The sequence below is a fragment of the Neomonachus schauinslandi genome, chromosome 6, assembly GCF_002201575.2.
Source record: "Neomonachus schauinslandi chromosome 6, ASM220157v2, whole genome shotgun sequence".
Lineage (NCBI taxonomy): Eukaryota > Metazoa > Chordata > Mammalia > Carnivora > Phocidae > Neomonachus > Neomonachus schauinslandi.
In genome coordinates, this window is record NC_058408.1 from 23,475,583 (window position 1) to 23,498,134 (window position 22,552).

The 22,552-nt window shown below is 34.3% G+C and overlaps 1 protein-coding gene across 3 annotated transcripts in view; it reads right to left on the reverse strand.

Annotated features, from left to right (window-relative positions):
- KCNT2 (potassium sodium-activated channel subfamily T member 2) overlaps nucleotides 1-22,552 on the reverse strand; it is a 377,441-nt gene that overhangs the window by 79,046 nt on the left and 275,843 nt on the right. For 2 of the 3 annotated variants that reach the window (XM_021686661.1, XM_021686660.1), the window contains 3 exons: nucleotides 15,765-15,978; nucleotides 13,165-13,270; nucleotides 8,907-9,079 (listed from right to left, as the gene is read on the reverse strand). In XM_021686661.1, the coding sequence (XP_021542336.1) occupies nucleotides 8,907-9,079; nucleotides 13,165-13,270; nucleotides 15,765-15,978 (493 nt within the window). Of the gene's footprint in view, nucleotides 1-233; nucleotides 306-8,906; nucleotides 9,080-13,164; nucleotides 13,271-15,764; nucleotides 15,979-22,552 lie in introns of all 3 variants that reach the window. The other variant, XM_021686659.1, reaches the window with a different exon arrangement.

A 22,552-nucleotide genomic window follows, 5' to 3' on the forward strand; every position in this document is an offset into this window, starting at 1 on the left:
AAACAAAAGTGATAAAATTCACATGCAGCAAGATTTGTTTTAATTCAACAACAGATTACTGCTTAGGAAGTTTGAATACAGGATGTATAACACGAGAACATAAGCTGTCCATGCAAATACACCATATTTGCAATACGGAAATGGCAAATTACACTCATGCAACACGGGGGCACAGCACATGACAAACCACAGGACACCACACCAGTTACTGTGCCAAAGATTTTGTCACCTACTTGTCAATAGAGCCCACCATGTAGTAAACCATTGGAAACCAACAGATTGCATCCAGAAAATGCATATCTGGCCTAAGTAGCAGATGGGTTACAAAATGAAACACAATGTCACAACAGTGGCAGAGCTGCTAGGGAAAGGAAGTAAGCTGACTTAGTTTGCATTTCCAAAACTAAACACTGTTTGACAAGATTGACAAAGTGCCTTTTTTCTTAACATTAATTAGGAAATATCATTTGTACTTGTTATGAATACACAATGCACTCAGAATTATAAAAACTTGTATTTCTGCTTTCTAAATCAGAAACATTATGGCATTATTCTACAAAAATACTGAAATGATATTCTTAATGATAACTAAAGAGTTTTATCAATGAGTTTAAAAATTTTTCATGCAGAATAAGATGAGAAATTAATGAGTTTTCTTAGATGGCCCAAAGCATAGAGAACTAAATTAGCATGCTTATTAAGAGCACCTTTCTCTAAGGAATATACACAATTAAATACAACCCTTACTATATCAGTATATTAATCAATAAATAGGGTATATGCACCCATGCAACACATGTATTAAAGAAAATTAAAATGAAAGTAATTCACTTTTTAAATAATTGACTTACTCCATATATATTGTTGAGCAAATATTTATTGAAATCTTTACTTATATGCATATTTGAGGAAAGCATCATAAACCTGGATGCTTCCTTAAAAAATCACTTAATCTATTGTATTCATTTTACAAAGTTATTAATTCTTTAATGAATTTATTCACTCAGCATATATGTATCCAAAACTTTTTATTTAATAGACAATTCAGTATACTAAGGCATATGAGAATATCGTGTTACCTTGTACTATAAGAAATACAGTTTTTGGAACACACGTATAAGAGCACACAATTACAATATGTGTTTTAATCAGAAAGAATAAACAATAGGTTGCACTCAGAAGGCAGAATCAGGGGTCATTTCACGGAGGTTATGTTTAATCTGGATGTTTGCCAGTAAAAGAGAAGGGGGGGGGGAAATTCTAGGAAAAGGGAAGTGTAGCACCTATAATATCCAAGCTAGATGAAGTCTTTTCCTCCCTGACTTATTTTCTTCCTGTTGATCATCCTCTTAGCCCTTTACACTCGAAAGAAAAAGAATGTACAATACAGTGAAATGAAAAAAGATGATCTTCCAAAAAGTACCACTATTGTAATGTTGATCAATTCCTCCCATCTTTAAATTTCTTTGTACTCATTTTAAAAGGCCCCATATTATTACATATTATAAATGTACCACAATTCATTTTAAAATTCCTCAATTACTCAGTTTGTAAGTTATTTTCACTTTTATGCTACTGAAGTTACAAGTTATTTCCAATATCTTGCTATTATAAATAATACAGTTATGAACATCTTTGAATGACATTTCTCTAGCGTTAGTTTTTTAATCATTTACTGCAAAACATTCATAGAGGGATATTAGTGAATCACAGAATATAAATATCTTTAAAGCTCATGATGTATATTCTTTCAACAAATAGTAGCAGTCCCAGTAGCAACCTTTTTATAACGTCTTCTAGTTCTCTGTCTGAGCACTGTTCTGCTTCTTAAAAATAGAAGTGTCATTTTCACTGCTGATTCAAGACCCTCCATGTCTCTCTTGCCCTACCTCATGATTATAGAAGCACGTATACGAGGATGCCAAGTGCCACAAGGCTGGGGCAGTAGAGATTTTGTGGTGATCTGAATAATCATTTTGCCTGTGTCTTTTTTTTGGTTGTTATTTTGTTTCATCTCGCTTTACTCCCATATAGTTTTTCAGATTAAGTGAGTAGTTCAATAACTTATGTGGCTGAGATAGATCCATAATCCTTCGTTATTAATTGCAGATATATATTCCCTGGTTGGAATAACTGCACTTTTAATCTGACTCATTCTTTTAAATTCAAATAATTTCAATTTCTTTATGCTATCTTCTGTATTCTAAAGCTTAGTAAAGCAAAAGTAAATGATGTTATTGAAGAATTCAACTTAATAAAGATACTGAAAATCTGTGTAATAAATAGTACTGGAGTCACTGAGGACAAAATTAAGTCCTTACTTTATGCCAACCCTTCTGTTAGAGTTAAAACTGAAAATATGGCCTTTGTATTTTGTTGCCTTGTCCAGTATGAATCACTAAATTTACTAAGACATCAATATTATTGCCTTGTTTTAGGAAACCCATGAATTTTACCCACATGCAATTCTGCCACAAATGTGTATTTACAATGTGCAAGCAATCTTACACATCCTCAGAAATTACTTCAGGATTTTCATTGCATAGCATGGTTCATCTTTACATGGATTTGGCTCTGTTACAAGGTAAATCAAACCCTTGAAACCTAGCAAATACATAATCTTGATGAAGCACATCTAATGTAGGGAGTCTAATGTGCCCTACTTTTTGCAAAATGTAACTTATATAGCAAATAGATTTATCTACTACTTCTATCGATAAAGGTAGTTTATAACGAAACTTGAACTATCAAGAATACAGCAATTGTACATTTACATGTATTATGTTAGCTCATTTAAATAAACTGGCAATAGTGTTCATGTCACTAAACTGCTTAATAACTAATGAGTAACATAAATGATATCATAGGCTCTTAATAGACTAATCTTTCTAATTATTGAAAGTTAATTGGCAAGCATAACCTTTACATTGAAAACCACGAAGCAAAAACATAAAACATTAATAAAAATAGGAAATGTCCCTTTCTTATGTTACACCCCCAAAGTACAGTTGAAGAATGGAATGTAGAAAAATAAAACCATTAATGCAATAGGATAAAATGTATGCATTTTTTAATCTGATTGCTAAATAGAGAAGACCTATCTATGTTAGATATTACATTATGGAAAACTAGTAAAAATAATTGCATATTTAACCGTAAAGCTCATCACAAAAATTTTAACATATAAGAAACAAACATTTAAAAATGTGCTACTTATACAAAATTTACAGATCCTATTTGCTTAATATGTAAAAAAAATTTCAAACAATAAAAGATAAACCTAACAGGAAAATAGATCTAGCACAAAATAAATATGCATAGACCAAAATGAAACATGCTGAATCTAACTAGTAATATAAGAAATAAAAATTCAACACACACAAAAATTTATGTTAGTAAACAGAAAAAATTGAGCACATCATTAATCACCATCCTAACTGTAACTGTGTTAAGAAAGATGACAGCTTATGAGTCTAAAACATCATATTCTTACAAAAGTTTTCATTATAAAATTGCCAATATATTCAAATGTTAATTAGCTAGTGTTTGTTAGGAAGTGAAAAGATTTGTGGATTTGCATGGATTTGCAAAATTGAAGATCATTATTTCCCACTTAACCAATAACTATAATGGACTTAATTGCTGATTTTTAAATTCAAGAAATGAATGTAGTGAGACAGTTTATTTTGTTAGCATTTAGTAATTCTATACTTAAGTAGTTTATTTCTTAAAAATATATAAGGAGTTTCATTTCAACTGCTTAAAATAAATCTCCTTTGTTTGTTAACTGGGTTTTCACCCAAATCCACTCATCAGTTTGAATAATGACAATGTCACTTTCTTGATTGGAGGAAGGGGGGAAACTGACATTTCCTGACTGCCTTTTCTAAGTGAGATATTGCACTAGTGCTTCATATACACTGTCTTATAGAGTCTCAACATTACTTGTTAAGATAAATGTTCTACTCATTTTAAAATCTTTTTTTTTTTTTTTTTTTTTTTTTAATTTTATTTATTTATCTGAGACAGACAGAATGAGAGAGACAGAGAGCACATGAGAGGGGATAGGGTCAGAGGACGAAGCAGACTCCCCGCCGAGCAGGGAGCCCGATGCGGGACTCGATCCCGGGACTCCAGGATCATGACCTGAGCCGAAGGCAGTCGCTTAACCGACTGAGCCACCCAGGTGCCCCTGTTCTACTCATTTTACACATGAGAAAACTGAAGCTTAAAGAAATCTGATAACATGCAAAAAAGGCTTTTTACCAAGAAGGTAAATAAGCTTAGACCTTATCTCAGATCTGTATGAGTTCAAAATTTGAATGTCTTTAATAAAGGACTCTGATATGTCAGACAATTTATCATTGTTTTTGAAATAAGCTGAAGTTTGCTTGACACTATATATGAAAAGAAGATTGATGTAATAAAAGGATTGTGTAAATAAGATGTAAAATATAGGAACATAGGCCTGGATCTTGCATTTCAACTTTGTGTAGCTTTGGGTAATATATTCCAAAGCTTTTGACTTTTGTTTCCATCTCTTATATGAAATGATATTATCAGATGACTAGATGACCTTTAAGGTTAGGGTGGTAATCAAAATATTCAAAATCAGTATGGCACAACAACAGACCAAACTAAACAGATGGCCATCCAATCAGAACTGAGACCACCCCTCATGAGCCAGTATCAAGTGCAAAATGTTTTCCATTGTGACTGGGTTCCGCTTAGTCACCAGATGAGATCTAGAAGGCTTTCTATTTGGAAACATTAGGAACACTTACTTCGACATATTATGTTTGTGAATATTATCAATTTAATTTGCATTTTTAAATTCCTACTTATGACATCTGTTATTATTTATTTGTTATGTTAAATTAATTGGTCTTTCAACTAAACTTCCTAAATAGTCATGTATTGAATATTATTTTCAGCAATTCTCATGTAAATTTAAAACAAAATCAAAACCCACTAAACTAATAATTGTAAAAGTGTGCACAATCTTTAGTGAATAAATTCTTACAACATGGAAAAATTTGAAGAAGAAAGCAACACATTTCTTTGTAACATTGTAGGATACATTGCAAAATACTAGTCATGGCACAGCAGGATGAATCTCATTTTTAAGAAAAAAAATGATTGCATACAACTTCCTGGAACATTATTTATTAGTGTTTAGTTTTTGTTTCCTCATTCTTGACCAAAATAGCAGGGGACAACAAATAAAAATGGTAGATACCACTTTCTGGAAGTCATCAGGAAGCTAATAAACTTTACAACATGTACTTTCATCCTAACCCTTTGGAAGAATAGTGAAACCCTACAAAAATCATCTAACAAACAACACCATGGAAATATTTGAAGTCCAGAATGTAAGTCATCAGAAAAGCAAGAAAATATGTAATGCAAAATAATCCAAAGTTAAAATATATTGTTACTAAAAAGAATTGACAATGTATTTTTTCATATATCAAAAATCTGTAAATTAAGCAAGATCATATAGTTGAAAGAACAATGCACTATGAATTATATATATGACTATAGTCATTTAATTTCTTTGGTCTGTTTTTCCTTGTCTATAAAATAAGAGTATTGTAACAAAGAGACATAAGCTGGTTTATTTAAAAATTATCATTGTAACTTGTAAACTTTGAGATCTTAAGCTGCTTGCTACATCTTTCTGAGGATAGATCATCACTATATGATGTGAATATATTTCTAAGGGGAATAAAATGTAAAATAAAGGTAAAGTGTCTAGTATGATGACCGACATAGTAAATGTTCAACAATTATCACTATTATGAACAGAGGGTAGAAGTAAAGAATATTAATTTTATTAAATGATCTGTATGGTGTTATTCCAACAAAATACTCTCTGATAAAAGCTACATCTAGATTTACACAGAAATACTGACCAATTTGCCAGTAATTAAGAGAAACGGAATTTTGGGGTTTTTCTATGATTGACCAGATTCAGGAATTAAGACTATAAAAACAACTACTTGCTTTGATAATTCTAAATTACAAATCAATCAATCAACCAATCCATCAGTAATTGGGCATTTTGGCAACCTGTTTATTGAGAACCAAACCTAAAGGGACTGATTTAGTTACAGCCATTCAAAAATCTACATCAGGTGCACATGTTAAGGAATGCTAGCCCCTGCCACCTGCTCAACGGGATCATAAGGTGGACAAAGGGGTATTAGTGATGCTGAGATGGGATTACTTAGTAAGACTAGATATTAAGAAAGAGAAGAGCCTATCTGCAGTCCATGGAGTGAACACCACTCTAAAATGTGGAGAGATAGATTCTTTTGGGAGGTGCAATATTGTGATTTATAGGAAATCTATATTTGGACATTCAGATCATCCATGGTTCTTGCATCATAGCTCCCAAAATGCTTGAAATTTCCTGAGGATAAGAACAATGAGAACATCTTTTGTTAAATTATTTGTTCTCTTGTCCTCAGTTCCTGGTATCACTTCAGAGCCATAAAAGTGAAATGGGTGTCTTGTTATTCATAACAAGCTCCTTTCCACCACAACTGGGTTGATGTTAATGAGGTGACTTTTGGAAAGCACCCCTTTTTGGGGGCTTGTTTCCAGGGGAACCAACCATGAATAGAGGGTTGGAACTTTTAGTCCCATCCCCTGATTTCTGAAGAGGGGGAGGGGTTAGAGTTTGAGTTCAATCACCAATGGCCAATGATTTAACTAATTATGTCTATGTAATGACCCCTCCATAAAAACCCAAAGGAAGGAATTTGGGGAACTTCTGGGTTGGTGAACATGTGGAGATTTGGCAATAATGGTGCCCTTAGAGAGGGCATGAAAACTCCATGCCCTTTCCCTATAGCTTGTCTTATGTATCTCCTCCTTCTGGTTGTTCCTGAGTTACATCCTTTTAAATAAACCAGAAATTCGGTTAAGTAAAATTTTTCTCTGAGTTCTGTGAGCTGTTCTAGCAAATTAATGGAACTTGAGTAGGGAACTCTGATTTCTAGTCTGTCAGTCATAAATATAGCTAAACAACCTGGACTTGTGAGTAGCATTTGAAGCCCAAGAAAGGGGCCACTGGAACCTCCAACCTATATCTGGTCAGTCAGAAACAGAGGTGATATAAGCTAAAGTTTGTGACTGGTTTCTGAAGGGAAGGGGGCAATCTTGTAGGACTGAACCCTTAACCTTTGGAACCCTTAACCTAGATAGTAATAGTGTCAGAATCAACTTGAATTGTAGGACTCCCAATTGGTGTCTCAAGTGATGCTTGTTGGGGATGTCAGAAATCACCCAACAACACATACACACATTTGTATTGTATTGAAATTAGGTCCAGGAACCCAACTAGATTCACACATTAGAACAAGAAATTTACCTTGAAACAATGTAAAACAGGGGAAAGGTCAGCTTTTACCCTTTGCTTTACCTCAGGGATGCTATAAGCACAGCTCTACTTTTTCAAGTCTCTTCCTATCTTCCTCTCTGTATTCTGGGACCTCAGAGGATCCACTCTGATCCAAGACATACAAGATGGGGATGCTCTAGGGCAATCAACTTGTAAATACCGCTGCCTTAAATTCTATCTTAAGGGAACAGACACACCATAAGCAAAAAGAGCAAAAACTCGATGCGTTAGAATTCACAGGGTCAGCTAAGCATTTCTTGTGTGCCAGTTTAGCCAGTCCCTTAGAGCTTCCTGCCAGAAAGGTTCTAGAACTAGGGATACGTTCAAAGGCCTTGGAGGTGTTTCACAACCACTCCACTGCCATAGCCATCCAGCAACCCAACTTTCATCCTCCTAAGATTTGTTTCATTAAGCTTTTATTTCTTCTGACAATGGGTCCAAGTTTCTCTTCCCCATACCTGCCCTATATTTACCTGACCTTTCCTTGGACACCAAAGTGGTATCAGGAAAGTCACTGAGTCATCATATCTGAAAATGCTTCAACTGAAACCTCTAGAGTGTTCACAATTTTTAGAGTTGATTACCATTGTAATAATGATACTAAAAAAGATGCATCAATGAGTGTCTTGATATTAGTATATTCACTATAAATGATGTTATGAAGTTATAGTGGAAAGATATTTTTGTTTTCAAGAACTTCTTTTGATAAATTTAAAGGCAGAGACAAGGCAACAGATTTTGGCCTCATTTAGTTTATCCTGAAATTTTGCATCACTTTGGAATTTAAGAGGAGAGTTGGAGGATCCTAAAATATGGTATTGATCTAAGGACCATCTGCTACCAATTTGAGTCACAAAGAAGAATATCATAATTTTAGGATACAATGGGTTTGACCACTGCATTCATGACCTACATTTATATATGCATAAGGATTTTTAAATGCTTAAGTAGTCTTATTTCACAAGAGTATATCAATCCAACATTTTCAAAATAAGTGATCATGGTAAAGCATTAATTATTCATATTATGTTATAGAATATATATTTTAACAGTGGAAGAATCACATTAAGTTATGATGATGTGTCATAGTACCACATAAGAATGGATCATTAATATGCTTGGTTGATAATTAATGGTTCTTTAGAAAGACCAAAAAAAGTTGTCCAGTTTTGGCAGAAATTTTCCAGGCTAGTTGATTAATTTAAGGAAAATAACTGTAATTATTTCGATGGCATGTTTCCCATTGGTATTGAGTGATGACCACTTGCAAAATAGTTTTAAATAAAAAGCTCAGAGTGTTCCAGTGATGTTTTAAGGAGTATTTGTGAAACAACCATATTCAATGATTGTTTTGTACCATAGCACAAAATATATCTCCCAATGAATCATGTGCCATAATGTATCTGATTTAAAATATTCTAAGCAAATTAGAATAAATAATTTTTGATATAATATTAAAAACTCTTTGTCTTGTTTGGGTATTTTAAAATATACTTACGGGTTGTCCAATAGCAGTACTATGGGATTAAGTTCTTTCTTTGGTCTATAATATGCCCTGAGAGGAACAATAAAATTATACAATCCATTTCCAGCTGTTTCAGCTGCAACTATAATTAGCTTATTTTTGAATCCATAGGCTTTTGCGTCCTCATAGTAGTTATGCTGGCAACTCTAGAGAAGAAAAATTATACAAAGAAATGCCATTTTTATACTCCACTAAAATTTGCTGAAAAAATTTAGGATATATGGAAAAGTAAAATTAATCTAACCTAGTAAATCCTTTATTTTATAACAAATTTGAAAATAGTTAGTTACATTTTTCTATGCCCAGTTCTCCAGCCTGCTTCAAGAAGTGAAGGTGTGCATGGACAAGACAAATGAATTGCAAGTGTGTAGCTTAATATGGGGGAAGAAAAAGTCAGAAATATGTGTGTGCACATGTTCTATTGTAAACTAAAACATATTGCTAGATGACATCTGGGTATCTATATTTAAAAATTATCATAATGTATATGTATATCAAAAAAAATCATGTTATATATTTTAAATATATACAATTTTTATTTGTCAATCATACCTCAAGAAAGCTGGAAAAAATCTACCTCTGACTTTCATTTCCAGAAATATAATAATATTATAATTAAATGACCTTGGAACATTCCAAGTACTGAACATCTAAAGGGATGGATACCGAGAAAGATCTTTGTTGTTAAAAAAACAAAAAAAGAAAACACTAGTTGTCTAAATGTATACCTGAGCTAGCAAGATAATAATAGAAATATGCAAAAGTAAAATACCAATACTAATAATAACAACAAAACAGTAACAATACATTATCAAAACTCATTGTTATCTTGAGGGTATTTTGCTATTTTCTAGAGAGCTAGTACTTACTGGACTTAGCATTATTAAACCAAGATTCTTTTAAACTAAATTATCTGCATGGAGAACTGTTTTAGTGTTCTGCTCTTTTATCTTTCTAGGCCTCTCTGTGGGTTTCTTTTTATTTGGGTTGAGATTATTTGTTCTCTGTGGATTCATCACCTATTCTGGAATATTCTCTACTTTTTTTCTTTAATAAAAAAATTACAAAATGCTGCTGGGAACAAGGCACCATGAGTCAGCAGAAACAATAAACAATAGAATTAGACTCACAAAGACTACAGATTTTGTTGTTATTAGATTCAGAACAGAAAAAATGAACGTGTTTACTATGTTTAAAGAAATAAAGAACATTTAAAGTATGAACAAAGAACAAGAGGCTACTTAAAATATTCAGGTAGATGTTAAAAGAAATATATATTCTAGAACTAAAAAGTATAACAATTAAAAATAAAAACTCAAACAATGGGTTAGATTGCACATTTGATGCATGTGAAGGGGTCAACTGCAGGACAGAGTTGATGTAATTACTCAGAATGTGAGAAGAAAAGAGATATAAAGTAGTATGGAAAAATTAAGATACTTGGAAGGTAGTATGACAATGTCTAACATATATTTAAACAGAATACCTGAAAACGAGATGGAAGTATCAGAAAGAAGCCCTATTCAAGTAAATATTAACTAAGGATTTTCTAGAATTAATGAAATACTCAAGTCCTCAGGTTCTGGAACTCCAGTGAATCCTAATTCAAAGAAATAAATAAAAATCCAGCTTCATACACATGGTAATAAAAGTGCAAAACAACCAGACAATCAATCAGATCTTAAAAAGAGCCAGACAGAAAAGAGAGACCACCCACAGAGAATACAAACCAGAATGATGGCCAACCATTCAATAGCAACATGGAACCCATAAAGCAGTAAACAAAATTCTAATGTGCTAAAAGAAAAAGAAAACTCATCCTGGAATTGGACACCCAACAAAACTGTCTTTCAAGAATAAGGACATTTCTAGGGAAACTGACATTGACAGAACTTAACACTAATAGGACTTTAGTAAGAGAATTTCAAAAGTTGTAATCAGTAGGAAAATGAATCCAGAAACTTAAGACATAAAAAAAGAATGAAGAAAAGGGGAAATGATTTTTTAAAAAGGAAAGAGTAAGTCTTCATTGGAAGTATGATTGGAGATTTACTAATGTAAGTAGGATCCACAACCACATGAAGGAATGAATAAGGTTACTCCCAAAGAGGTCATGGAAAGAGAAGAGTGACAAGTGATGTTGAGATTATTAAGAACTTCAATATTTACGAGATAAAATGAGGAAAAAGAATTAATTTAGGAGATTCAGAAGTAGCTCAATTAGAAGAAACAAAACAAAACAAAACAAGGAGAAAACAGGAATTTAGTGTTGATAAACCTTGATCAGGAACCAGTTTGTTGATACTGTTGTAGAATGAACTGGGCAAGTAATCCCAACTCACACACTTCACAGATGCAGTAGGATTGACTGTTTAATCCCATCTCTTGATTGCCAGGTAAGCATTCATTTACATAACAGACCACTACCTCCAGCCACCAATGCTAAGTAAATAAAGGATAATACCAGATGTCATCAGCCAGTCAACAGCATTCTGAAACTTTGACTTCTTAGTACGGTAAAAAAAAAAAAAAAAAAAGAGAGAGACAGTTCAGAGTCTCAGAGTCTTTGGCTTTAAAAGACCCTTTATTGTTTCTTCACCAATCCTTATCTCTGAAAGTTTAGCTTTTCAATTGTATCAGGTTCCCTGCTTGGAGATAAATCATTTCCACTCTTTGATCTCCCAGTATGTTTTTTTCTCTTGAACTATGTGTTAAAAAGTAAAATGCAGGAACACCTGGGTGGCTCAGTCTGTTAAGTAGCTGCCTTTGGCTCAGGTCATGATCCCAGGGTCCTGGGATTGAGTCCCATATCGGGCTCCTTGCTCAATGGGCAGCCTGCTTCTCCCTCTGCCTCTCCCTCTGCTCTTGCTCTCTCTCTCTGATAAATTAAAAAAAAAAAAAATGCTACCGGAAGTGAATCCAGGTTTTGTGGGGCCTTGGGGAATCCTCTTTAAGGAAAATAACACAAATATTATTAATTTTAAAAAATAAACCACAGGTTCTTAGAAGAGGCCAATCCAGGTGAAGGAGTCCTGAAGCTTAAGATTTATTAACGTTACCAAAAATACACAGCTAGTCAGCAGTAACAAATACTGCAGACAGTAAATTAAAAAAAGGGCCAAAAAAAAAAAAGGCATTGAAAGATGGAACTGTCCAGCTTAATGGACACAGAGGAATATTTGGGAGCAATGGCAAAGATTTTCTGATGTTCCGCTATTCTTCCTCAAGAGTGACAGTAACAGCCAGGCTTCATGATGTTTATTTTTATAAAAAAGTAATAGTAGCAAGAATACTAACAGAACGCATTAGGTGCCTACTCATTTATTAACTTCCTGGCACCGTGTTAAGCATTTTACTTGTGCTAATTTACAGAATTCTCACGAGAACCTGATGAGGCTCATATTAAAATTACAACCATTTTACAAATATGGAAACCGAAATGTAATGGCGAAGTTATTTGCCCAAATTGCAAAGCCTGTAAGCAGAGAGCTGGGATTTTAACTCTTGTTAACTCCAAAATTTAGAGTAAAAGAATAAATTCCTGGTTAGAATTAGCAGCAAATTTAATTTCTGGGAGGTGGAGGATTTGAAAATCTTCTTTTTATCTGCTTTCTTATTCATCAAGAGAACAAGCTCTTATACAGATCATGCCCAGTGGCCATCTTGGGAAAGAGATTTAAAAATGTTTGCATTCTTGTAATCTTTCTGTTTTGAATGGCTCCTTTAGAACATCCAAGCAAGAATCAAGAGCTACAATAAAATCTTTGGGAAAGGAGATAAAAACCACAACACTGATGCTAGCTTTCAGTCTAGTCAATAATGAATCTTTGTGGCTAACACATAGACAAGCTCATTTCACCATGCTGAGCAATTCCACATTAAGTTTTGAGGCAAAAATGCCTTGCAAAATAAATAGTGCACAATTGGCCAAAGTGATTTTGAGAGACTCTCAATGTTGAGAGTTCATAGGTTTGAGGTTCTGGCACCTTTGTTTTCCTCTTTAAAAACATGACCGACTGACTAATCGGGTACTTTAGTAGAAGGGTAAAGCATTTGGGTAATCTTTAGTAGAGTTAAGAAGTACAATTCACTATTTTATGTATTGCATTTACATTTGTAAAGATAATGCTCTCTAAACATATTTTAGTCAAAAGACTATACAAAATTATTTAAATATATGTAATTACAAAATGCCATAATTTCGGTTTTGGACAAAACAACAATTGCTTACCTTGTCTAGTCTTAAGCAGCAAAATGGCACTTTTTCATGAAGGAGATGACAAAAAGTGGGTGAACTTCCTATATATGGAGAATAAGGTGGGTAGCCTTTAGCATATCTGTAAAACAATATGAAATATTTGAGTTGCCTTGAATAAAACACACATATTTGGACAATTAAGTTATAGCCATGTGTCTCTATTTTTATAAAATTAGGTGCAACTCTTTATATTGCAATTACATTTTGATAAAGAAATAGTTAAGAGGGGCGCCTGGGTGGCTCAGTTGGTTAAGCGGCTGCCTTCGGCTCAGGTCATGATCCCAGGGTCCTCGGATTGAGCCCCGCATCGGGCTCCCTGCTCGGCGGGAAGCCTGCTTCTCCCTCTCCCACTCCCCCTGCTTGTGTTCCCTCTCTTGCTGTGTCTCTCTCTGTCAAATAAATAAATAAAATCTTTAAAAAAAAAAAAAGAAATAGTTAAGAATAGGGATAAGCAAACTAGGACCCATGGACCAAATCTAGCCTATCAGCTGGTTTTGTGAATTAAAACTTTTTTTGTTTTTTTTTAATTTTAAATGTTTGGAAAAAATTTTTTAATTGGAAAAAAACAAAAGAAGAAGAATATTTCATGTCACATAAAAATTACATGAAATTAAAATTTAAATATCCACAAGTGAAGTGTTTTTAGAACACAGCCATGCTCATTCATTTTATGTACCGTCTATGGGTGCTTCAAAAATAGTTGGATTGGTGCAGCAAAGATTATATGGTCCATAAAGTCTATAATATTTATTAGCTGGTTCCTTTTAGGAAAAGTTTGCCATTCCTTGGTTTAAAAGATTTAGAAAGATTTTTTTAAACTGCAATATTAATTTTTATAAAACACATTTAAAGCAAAATGACTTATTATGATTTACTCCATTAATATTCATTAGTCATGAATGCATAACCACAAAGGAGTAAACAGTTCAGTTAATTATTCAAACACCCACCAAAAACAGAATATTGTTGGAAACATGCTTAAAATATTATCAAAGATAATTATTTGCTGACTTTATGAAAGTAGCCACCAGCATGCACATCACAACTATATTAATTTTTCAGAATAAAACTATCAAAAAGTAGCAGCATAAATGAAAATTAAGAAATAAAATTTGGTAGAGGCAAAATTCCTCTATCTAATATGAAAACTCTTTAATCAGTAAAAATTACCTTCAAAGCCAAGAAATTTCAAACCTAGTTTAAACCGTTTTCCAGACATTATTAGCTAGGAGGATAAGATGGTGCACATTTTGCAAACTTAGAAGTTGATAATCTCCACTATTATTTCAATATCTTTTTCAGTTTGCTTAAAAAAAAAAATCCACCTCTCAGTCTTTTCAGAAGGATATGTAAAGAAAGAATTTCAATCACACCACACAACATCATTTCTAGAAATATACTGGCAGTCAAACCTCTCCTTGTTCCCATCAAATATTTCACAAATAAATTTGAGTACTATGACTTCTTGGAGAGTGGATTGTGTTCTGCAGGAACATCAAACTTCCTTGTAATAAAATTTTTTTTAAAGTGTGAAGGATTAAAAGAAGGATTATTTTTTTAAGTTTCAATTATATTTCAGTTCATTTTAGTTCAACATTAACATCAACATTAACTGAACATCTATTAAATGAAAGATATTGGGACTGGTGTTTAAATGGTGTCACCACTGCTAATCCCACTACTACTAGTAAGTACTACTACACCTCCTAGTAATTACTACTCATCGAATGCTTACTCAGCACAAAGCAGTGTCCTAAGCACTTCTCCATTATCTCAATTAATCTACGTCTGAACATTATGAAGCAGTAATTATGCCCCCTTTACAGATATAGACACTCTGGTTCAGATTGTTTAATCAGTCACTTGCACATCACCAGTACAGGGTGGAATTTACATGGGAAATAAACTCTTTCAGACTCCATTTTCAAGACTGCTGGCCACTGTGCTTTCCTCAAGAAATAGCAATATTAATATGTGACTAAGACAAGTAAACAAACCTTACTGAAGATTAAAATGTGATTAATAGCATGGACACTGGCACTATGTATTATGGAGGCATAGTAAAGAGAACTAGTACTTCATGTATTCATGTATTCATGTATTCATTCATTCAAAATATTATTGGTGTATACCATATGAAAAATACCTCTGCATGCTAAGATGAGGAAGGGAAGCTTAATGGTGGAAACCTGCACTACATGTCGTTGAATAATGACCGAACTTTAATATGGACATGGAAGGAAATAAATTAAAAGTAGAAAGTACAATATAATTAACAAAAATACGCAATCATGAAAATGCATCCTATTTCATGAAAATACCGATTTATATATTTTCTTCTTTAAGGATAAAAGATAATTTAGAGAAAACGGATCCTGGAATTATATGTTGAAGCCAGAAATTTGAGGTCTTAAAATACTTTATAGGTAATGGAAATACAGGCTAATAGGAAGGGTGTTCTGGTAGAAGTATGTGGAATTGATTCTACAATATACAAAAGGTAAGGACATTAGCGCCCCATAGTAGCACAAATTCTAGTAAATCTTAAACTGTTCTAGAATATCTAAACATACTCTAAGTTTGAGGAAATTTCTTCATCTGGTGTAGTTTCATCTTCTGATTGATCACTTAGAAGATCACATGTTTGAATTGATGATGTATCTGCAACCTCTAAAACGGGAGCAATGCTAGGTCTTCTGATTTCTTTGCTTCCCTCCGTAGGAAGAGACAGGGTGGGGCCACTTGTTGATCTACAGCTTGTGTCTTGCAAGTCTATAGCCACAGTACCTGCAACAAGGGAACATAAAAATCCATCAAAGCATTTGCCACCTAGATGATAATCAACATTTAATGATCAAAATGAAATACAACCATTATAACTGGTAAATATATTATTGTTTACCCTTTAATCTTACAGGTTCTTTCTTTCCCATGTGGACATTTTTGCCTACATGGATTAAAAAAATTCTGCATTTGTGCAAAGTGTATTTGCTGAGTCTAGTTCTATTGCACAAAACATGAGATTTGTGAAACACCAAAATTCTTAGGAATCTAAAGTGAAAAAAATACCTTGTTTCAATTTACATTTATTTAAAATTAACAAATAAAATTTTGGCCTTTTCAATATAGTGGATTTCTCATTATATCCTTTTCCCCCATTTTGTTCTTATTCTCTTGCTGATTTGTAACCACTTTTCTTATATTAAAACCATTAATATTTTATATTTATTCAACAAATATTTATTGATTACCTACTGCATGGAAAACACTATCCTAGGCACTTGGGATATGCAGGGAATGAGATACTGCTTCTACACATAAGGGTTTATCTTTAAAATAACCAAGTAGACAAATAAATGAAAAAAGTCATTTTAGATAATGATAAATACCATGCAGAAAATAAAACAAAATGATGTGGTAAAGAACAGTGGGGTTGGGAGCAGGAGAAGGAATGAATTTTCACCAGGTGGTCGGTGGTCGGGAAGGCTACTCTGCAATCATGACCTTTGATTTTTCACTCAAAAGACAATAGTACTCAAGCTGTGTAAATACCTTGAGGCAGTAGTAACAGCAAAACCTAAATAGTTTAAGGCTTTTGAATACTGGGGGGTAGTCAATAGTAAACAGAAGAAACAAATTCCTTTAGGATTTTTTTATTGGAATTTCAAAATTAATTTAAACATCAATTTATGGAAAGCTGATATCTCTCCCCTTCTGAAGAAAATAATACAGTCTAACCGATGAGTGCCATATTTCTCTACCACTCACTTCATTTATGCACTAATACCTGGTCATCTGTCTAAAACCCCTTAGACCTTACTTTGTCCCATTTGAAGCACCTATTAAAACACTCGCCACTTCTCTCAAACCTCTGACCTTGTCATCTCCTTTACTATTATAGCAGAAGTTTTTAAAGGGGGAATAAAACTAATGGATTTTAGCATCTCTTTCTCTGTACCATGGAAAGAGAGGTCAGCAACTGATTTCTAAAACCTCTGAGACAATTACATGTCTCCACCGAAGGAGGGATAAACAGGAAATGTTTTTGAGGGTGAGGGTTGGTATCACAAGTCTGGTGAAAATATCCAAGTATTTCTCAAAACTGAAATCAATTTAAGTTTCAGAGACTTGTACCTCTTCATATACACAAAACTCAGATTAGCGGGAGGGGAAGCCTAGTATGTCTGTAGTTCATGGGGAAGCCTTCATGTGATGGGAATATATGAACATTCCCAGAACTGCTGTTTCTGAGAAAAAGATGTGGGGACCAGTACTCAGCAATTCCAGTATCAGAGCGAAGGTAAAGATTGTTGCCATCAGAAACTCTATGCTTATCCAATTTTTTAGCACCATAAATAAGGATTAATCTATAATTCATTCTATCTTTGGGTAAGAGGTGAATGGGATCCTAGAGAAAATAAGATTAAATTTTCTATTTAGTAGGTATGTGGAATTGATTAAAAATTAAATTTTATAAATTTGATTTACAAAAATAGGGAAAAGCCATGATTTACATCCTAAGGTTTTAAGTTAAAATTCATATGTATAATATTTATCCTCTGCAGATGACCACATTGCTGAATTCAGAGAGAAAACAGAACTTATCATAGAAGAAATCCTTCAATTCCCTGACTGCAAACAAACATGAGAGTTTCAACACACTTGTTCCTTTTTTTCTGCTTAGAATCTAGCGGGGAAAACACAATTGATTATTTACTTGAATATACTCTTGGTTCCCTTGCAACATTTTTGTTCCCTTACATTCTTGGCAAAAGCAAACCCTGTTTAGTTGTTGGAGTGGAGGGAGGTGGGAGGGTTGGAGTGGCTGGGTGATGGATATTGGGGAGGGTTGAGTGCTGTGAATTGTGTAACACTGATGAATCACAGACCTGTACCCCTGAAACAAATAATACATTATATGTTAATAAAAAAATAGATTTAAAAAAAAGCAAACCCTGTTTAAATTCCTGTTTAAATCCAACTCTGTCAACCATAAATTCAACCATTCTGTAATAAACCCCTCTGATCTGCCATTTTCTACTACCTCTCCAATGAAAGAGTGACGGTCACTGTTTTGTTACATTCAACTGCCAGTTTTCAACTTTCATGTTATTTGAACTATTAGTGGCCGTTGATGTAGCAGATCACTCCATTATCATGATACACTGGATTCCAGGACACCACACTCACCAGGATTTCTTACTTCCTTGCCAGTGGCTCTTTCTTGGTCTCTTTTGCTGGTTTCTTCTCATCTCCCTGATATTTAATGTTGATATCCTGTAGGATTTAGTCCTTTGTCTTTATCCCTTTTCTGTCCATACTCATTTCATCAATGATCTTGTTCAGTCTCATAGCTCTAAATATAATACATAAGCTCAGGAATCCCAAATTTACTTTATCAGTGTATACCTCTTTCCTGAACTCTAGACTTTTATATCTAACTTCCTGTTTGACATCTTCCTCTCAATGTCTAACAAACATTTGAAGTTCAGTGTGTCTCAAACTGAACTTTTTACCCCTGCTTCCCACCAAACCTGCACTCCCCAAGCCTTCCTTATCTCAGTGGATGGCCATTCCCTTTTTCCAGTTGCTTAAACCAAAAACCTTGGGGTTCTTCACACTTCTCTTTTTCTCATAGTTTACTTTCAATCATCAGTGAATCCTGGTTACTCTATCTTCAAAGTATACCCAGAATTTTCTCCTTCTTACACCTCCATTTGAAAGTACTCTAATCCTTGGGCCAAACCAAGGATCTCAATAGCAGCCAAAGTGATTGTATTAAAACATAGGTTAGCATAGGTGAGACCATGCCATTGCTTTGCTTAAAACTTGCAATGACTTTCTTTCATTCAGAGTAGAAAAAATAATCCTTACTTTGAGTTTAAAAGCCCAAACATAATCTGTCCTGTTTTACCTCTTCCACCTCATCTCCTATAACCGATCATTGCCCACTGTGTTTGAGTCACAAGAACCTTTTTACTGTTCCTGGAACACCCAGTCAGGCCTCCCATAAAGCCTTTGTAGTAGCTATTATCTGTAAGGAATGCTCTTCCTCCAGATATCCACAAGGCTAATTCTTTCATTTTCTTCAATATTTTCTCAAATATCATCTTTTCAATGAGGCTTGCTAACCACCTCATTTAAAAATTCAGTCTCTCCAGAATTCACAAACCCTTTTACTAGCTCAGTTGCCTTCTTTCTTTTCTCTTATTACTTATCAACTTCTAACACACTAAATTATTTCCTTATTTTCTATGTGTTGTTTATTGCCAGTCTTCCCTATGATAGAACATAAGATCTGTGAGCTAGGGATCTTTATGTATTTGTTCACTAATTTATCACAAAAACTTATGAGTGTCTGGCACATATCAGGTATTCAGTAAGTAATTGTTAATAATGGAAAAAAATAAGTAGGACTACTATAAAAAAAATAATATGCTATGTCAATGACAAACAGGGTTACCTAACACAGTCCAAGCAGGGCCATGGAATATGTCTCAGAAAGAATGATATTGAGACTGAGATACAAAGGATTAGAAGTAGTTACCTAGGCAAAGTTGGGGGCTGGGGAGTAGACCTGTCAGAAGAAACTTCATGTGTTAAGGTTCACTGGTGAAAAACCATTTAGTGAAGGTTGAAAGGAATTTAGTACGAATGGGACTTAGGAATGCAATTGAAAGGATAGTAAAATACAGTACTAGAAATTAAAGGTGGAATTATTAAAAAAAAAAACTTTAAGTAAAGTGACTATGTGATTTATCTTACAAACTAGGATACTCTTGAGAATCAAAGGGGGCGGTCTTTAATAATGACACCAGGATAATGTATATAAACTGGGACTGTCCTGGGACAACTGGGAGTGCCTCATGCAAACAAGAAATTCTGGTCATCCAAATCATAAGCCATGTAATATTATAAAATTTAGATTTTTTCCCTTGGATAATAAGAAGCAATTCAAATGATTTATTTTTTTAAAAGATTTATTTATTTTAGAGACAGAGAGAGCATACACATGCGGGGTGGGGGGGCAGAGAGAGAGAGAGAGAGGAAGAGAATCTCAAGCAGACTCCCCACTAAGCATGGAACCCAACGTGGGGCTTGATCTCACAATCCTGAAATCATGACCTGAGCTGAAATCAAGAGTCTGACACTTAACCAACTGAGCCACCCAGGCACCCCAGCAATTCAAATGATTTATGCAGGAGAATGATATTATCAAAATTATATAAAAATTATAACTCTGGTTGCAAGGTGGAGAAGAGTGCAGGACAGCATGGAGGCATGGAGAGAAGCTTGGGCGGGGGGTGACCCTGCAGTTGAGGGGAAGGATGATGGACATTCAGACCATGATCACACAGACATTGGCAGAAAGAAGGGAATGACTCTCAGGGATACTTGATACTCTGATTTAATAGAATTGAGTGAATTATGAGGTACGAGAGGAGAGGAACAGTGAAAAGTCAGAATTGTGACTTTACAAATTGTAACGTGTCATCTGTTTTTTAGTCAAAAAATGGAGGAGGAAGTAGTTTTGAATGAAGGCAGAAAGATTAGTTCAATTTGAATATGCTGTGTTGGATTTTCCTGTGACACATCCAGACAGAAATACATAACCAGTATATTGTTGTGAAGAGAAATTTAAGTTAATGATTTACATAAGAGAATCATCAATTTTTGGAGGGCAACTCAATCTGTGGGAGCAGAAGCACATGGTCAATACCATCCTATGCTGTGAAGATTCCACTGGATTTAGTGACAAACAGAGTGGTGGCTTTGCCAGAGTAGTGATATAATGACTAGAGATTTCAGACTAAATGGGGCAGAGGCATGAGGGGACAATAAGATTTCAAGCCAGCAACTGAAGACAACTCTTTCAAGGAATTTACCTGTGAAGATGTCAAGCCAAGAGGTCCAGGTATGTGTGTCTGTGAGCGTGTGTGCATACGTGTGTGTGTGTGTGTGTGTGTGTGTGTGTGTGTAGAGATATGAAGAGAGAGACACACAGAGACAGACAAAGGGAGAAGAAATGAGCCAATGATTTTGAAAAAAAATAAAGTTAGGTAATAAGGATGAATTAAAATAAAAAGATCCCAGAGTAGGTAGTAAGTGAAGTCATTACTATTAAAATATTAAAAGCTGGGGCACCTGGGTGGCTCAGTTGGTTAGGCAACCAACTCTTGGTTTCGGCTCAGGTCATTATCTCAGGGTTGTGAGATCAAGCCCTGTGTCGGGCTCTGCGCTCAGCGTGGAGTCGGCTTGAGATTCTTTCCCCCTCCCTCTTCCTCCCCCTTTGCTCCTTCCCCTACTTTCTTGCTCTCTTTCTAAAATAAATAAATAAATAAAATCTTTTAAAAAATACTAAGAGTTAAAGAAAGGACACATTATCCTTGTGACAAAAATGAATGTTTGTAGGTTCATAGGTGGTTTGGTGGCAAAATTTAAAGGAAATTCTTATTTGTCTGGATCTATTCCCTTTTTTTTTTTAACTTCTGTGTCATAAAAGCCAAGTTCAATGGTGAGAATGAGATGGAGGATGGAAGAAGAGTTTTGAGAAAAACAGAGAATATCTGAAATACCCTCTGTTGATAACTGGATACAGAACTTACAAAAGAACTATAAAAGTGTCAGGTGCTTATATTCTAATCAGAAATATGAAATCATTGTTGACAATTTTGAATTAGCTTAATTTCTTTTTTTTTAAAGATTTTATTTATTTGTTAGAGAGACAGTGAGAGAGAGAGAGAGCACAAGCCTGGGGAGCAGGAGAGGGAGAAGGCTCCCTGCTGAGCAAGGAGCCTGATCCAGAACTCAAACCCAGGACCCTGGGATCATGACCTGAGCCAAAAGCAGATGCTTAATGGACTGAGCCACTCAGGCATCCCAAATTAGCTTAATTTCTTACCAGTTTAATAGCTTAGAAACTTTGTTCTGTATACTTAGTTACACCAAGTTTATAATATACACAATTAGTTTCTAAGTTTGACTTTGAAATTTTAACAAACATTGAAGGATATTTATTTTGTCTTTTAAAGAAAGAAACTAGGGTGCCTGGGTGGCTTAGTAGGTTAAGCATCTGCCCTCCGCTCATGTCATGATCTCAGGGTCCTGGGATTGAGCACTGCATAAGGCTCTCCCCTCAGTGGGGTATCTGTTTCTCCCTCTCTCTCTGTGATCTCTCTCGTTCTTGCTCTCTCAAATAAACAAATAAAATCTTTAAAAAGAAGAAGAAAGAAAGAAAGAAGAAAGAAAGAAAGAAAGAAAGAAAGAGAAAGAAAGAAAGAAAGAAAGAAAGAAAGAAAGAAAGAAAGAAAGAAAAAGAAAGAAAGAAAGAAAGAAAGAAAGAAAGAAAGAAAGAAAGAAA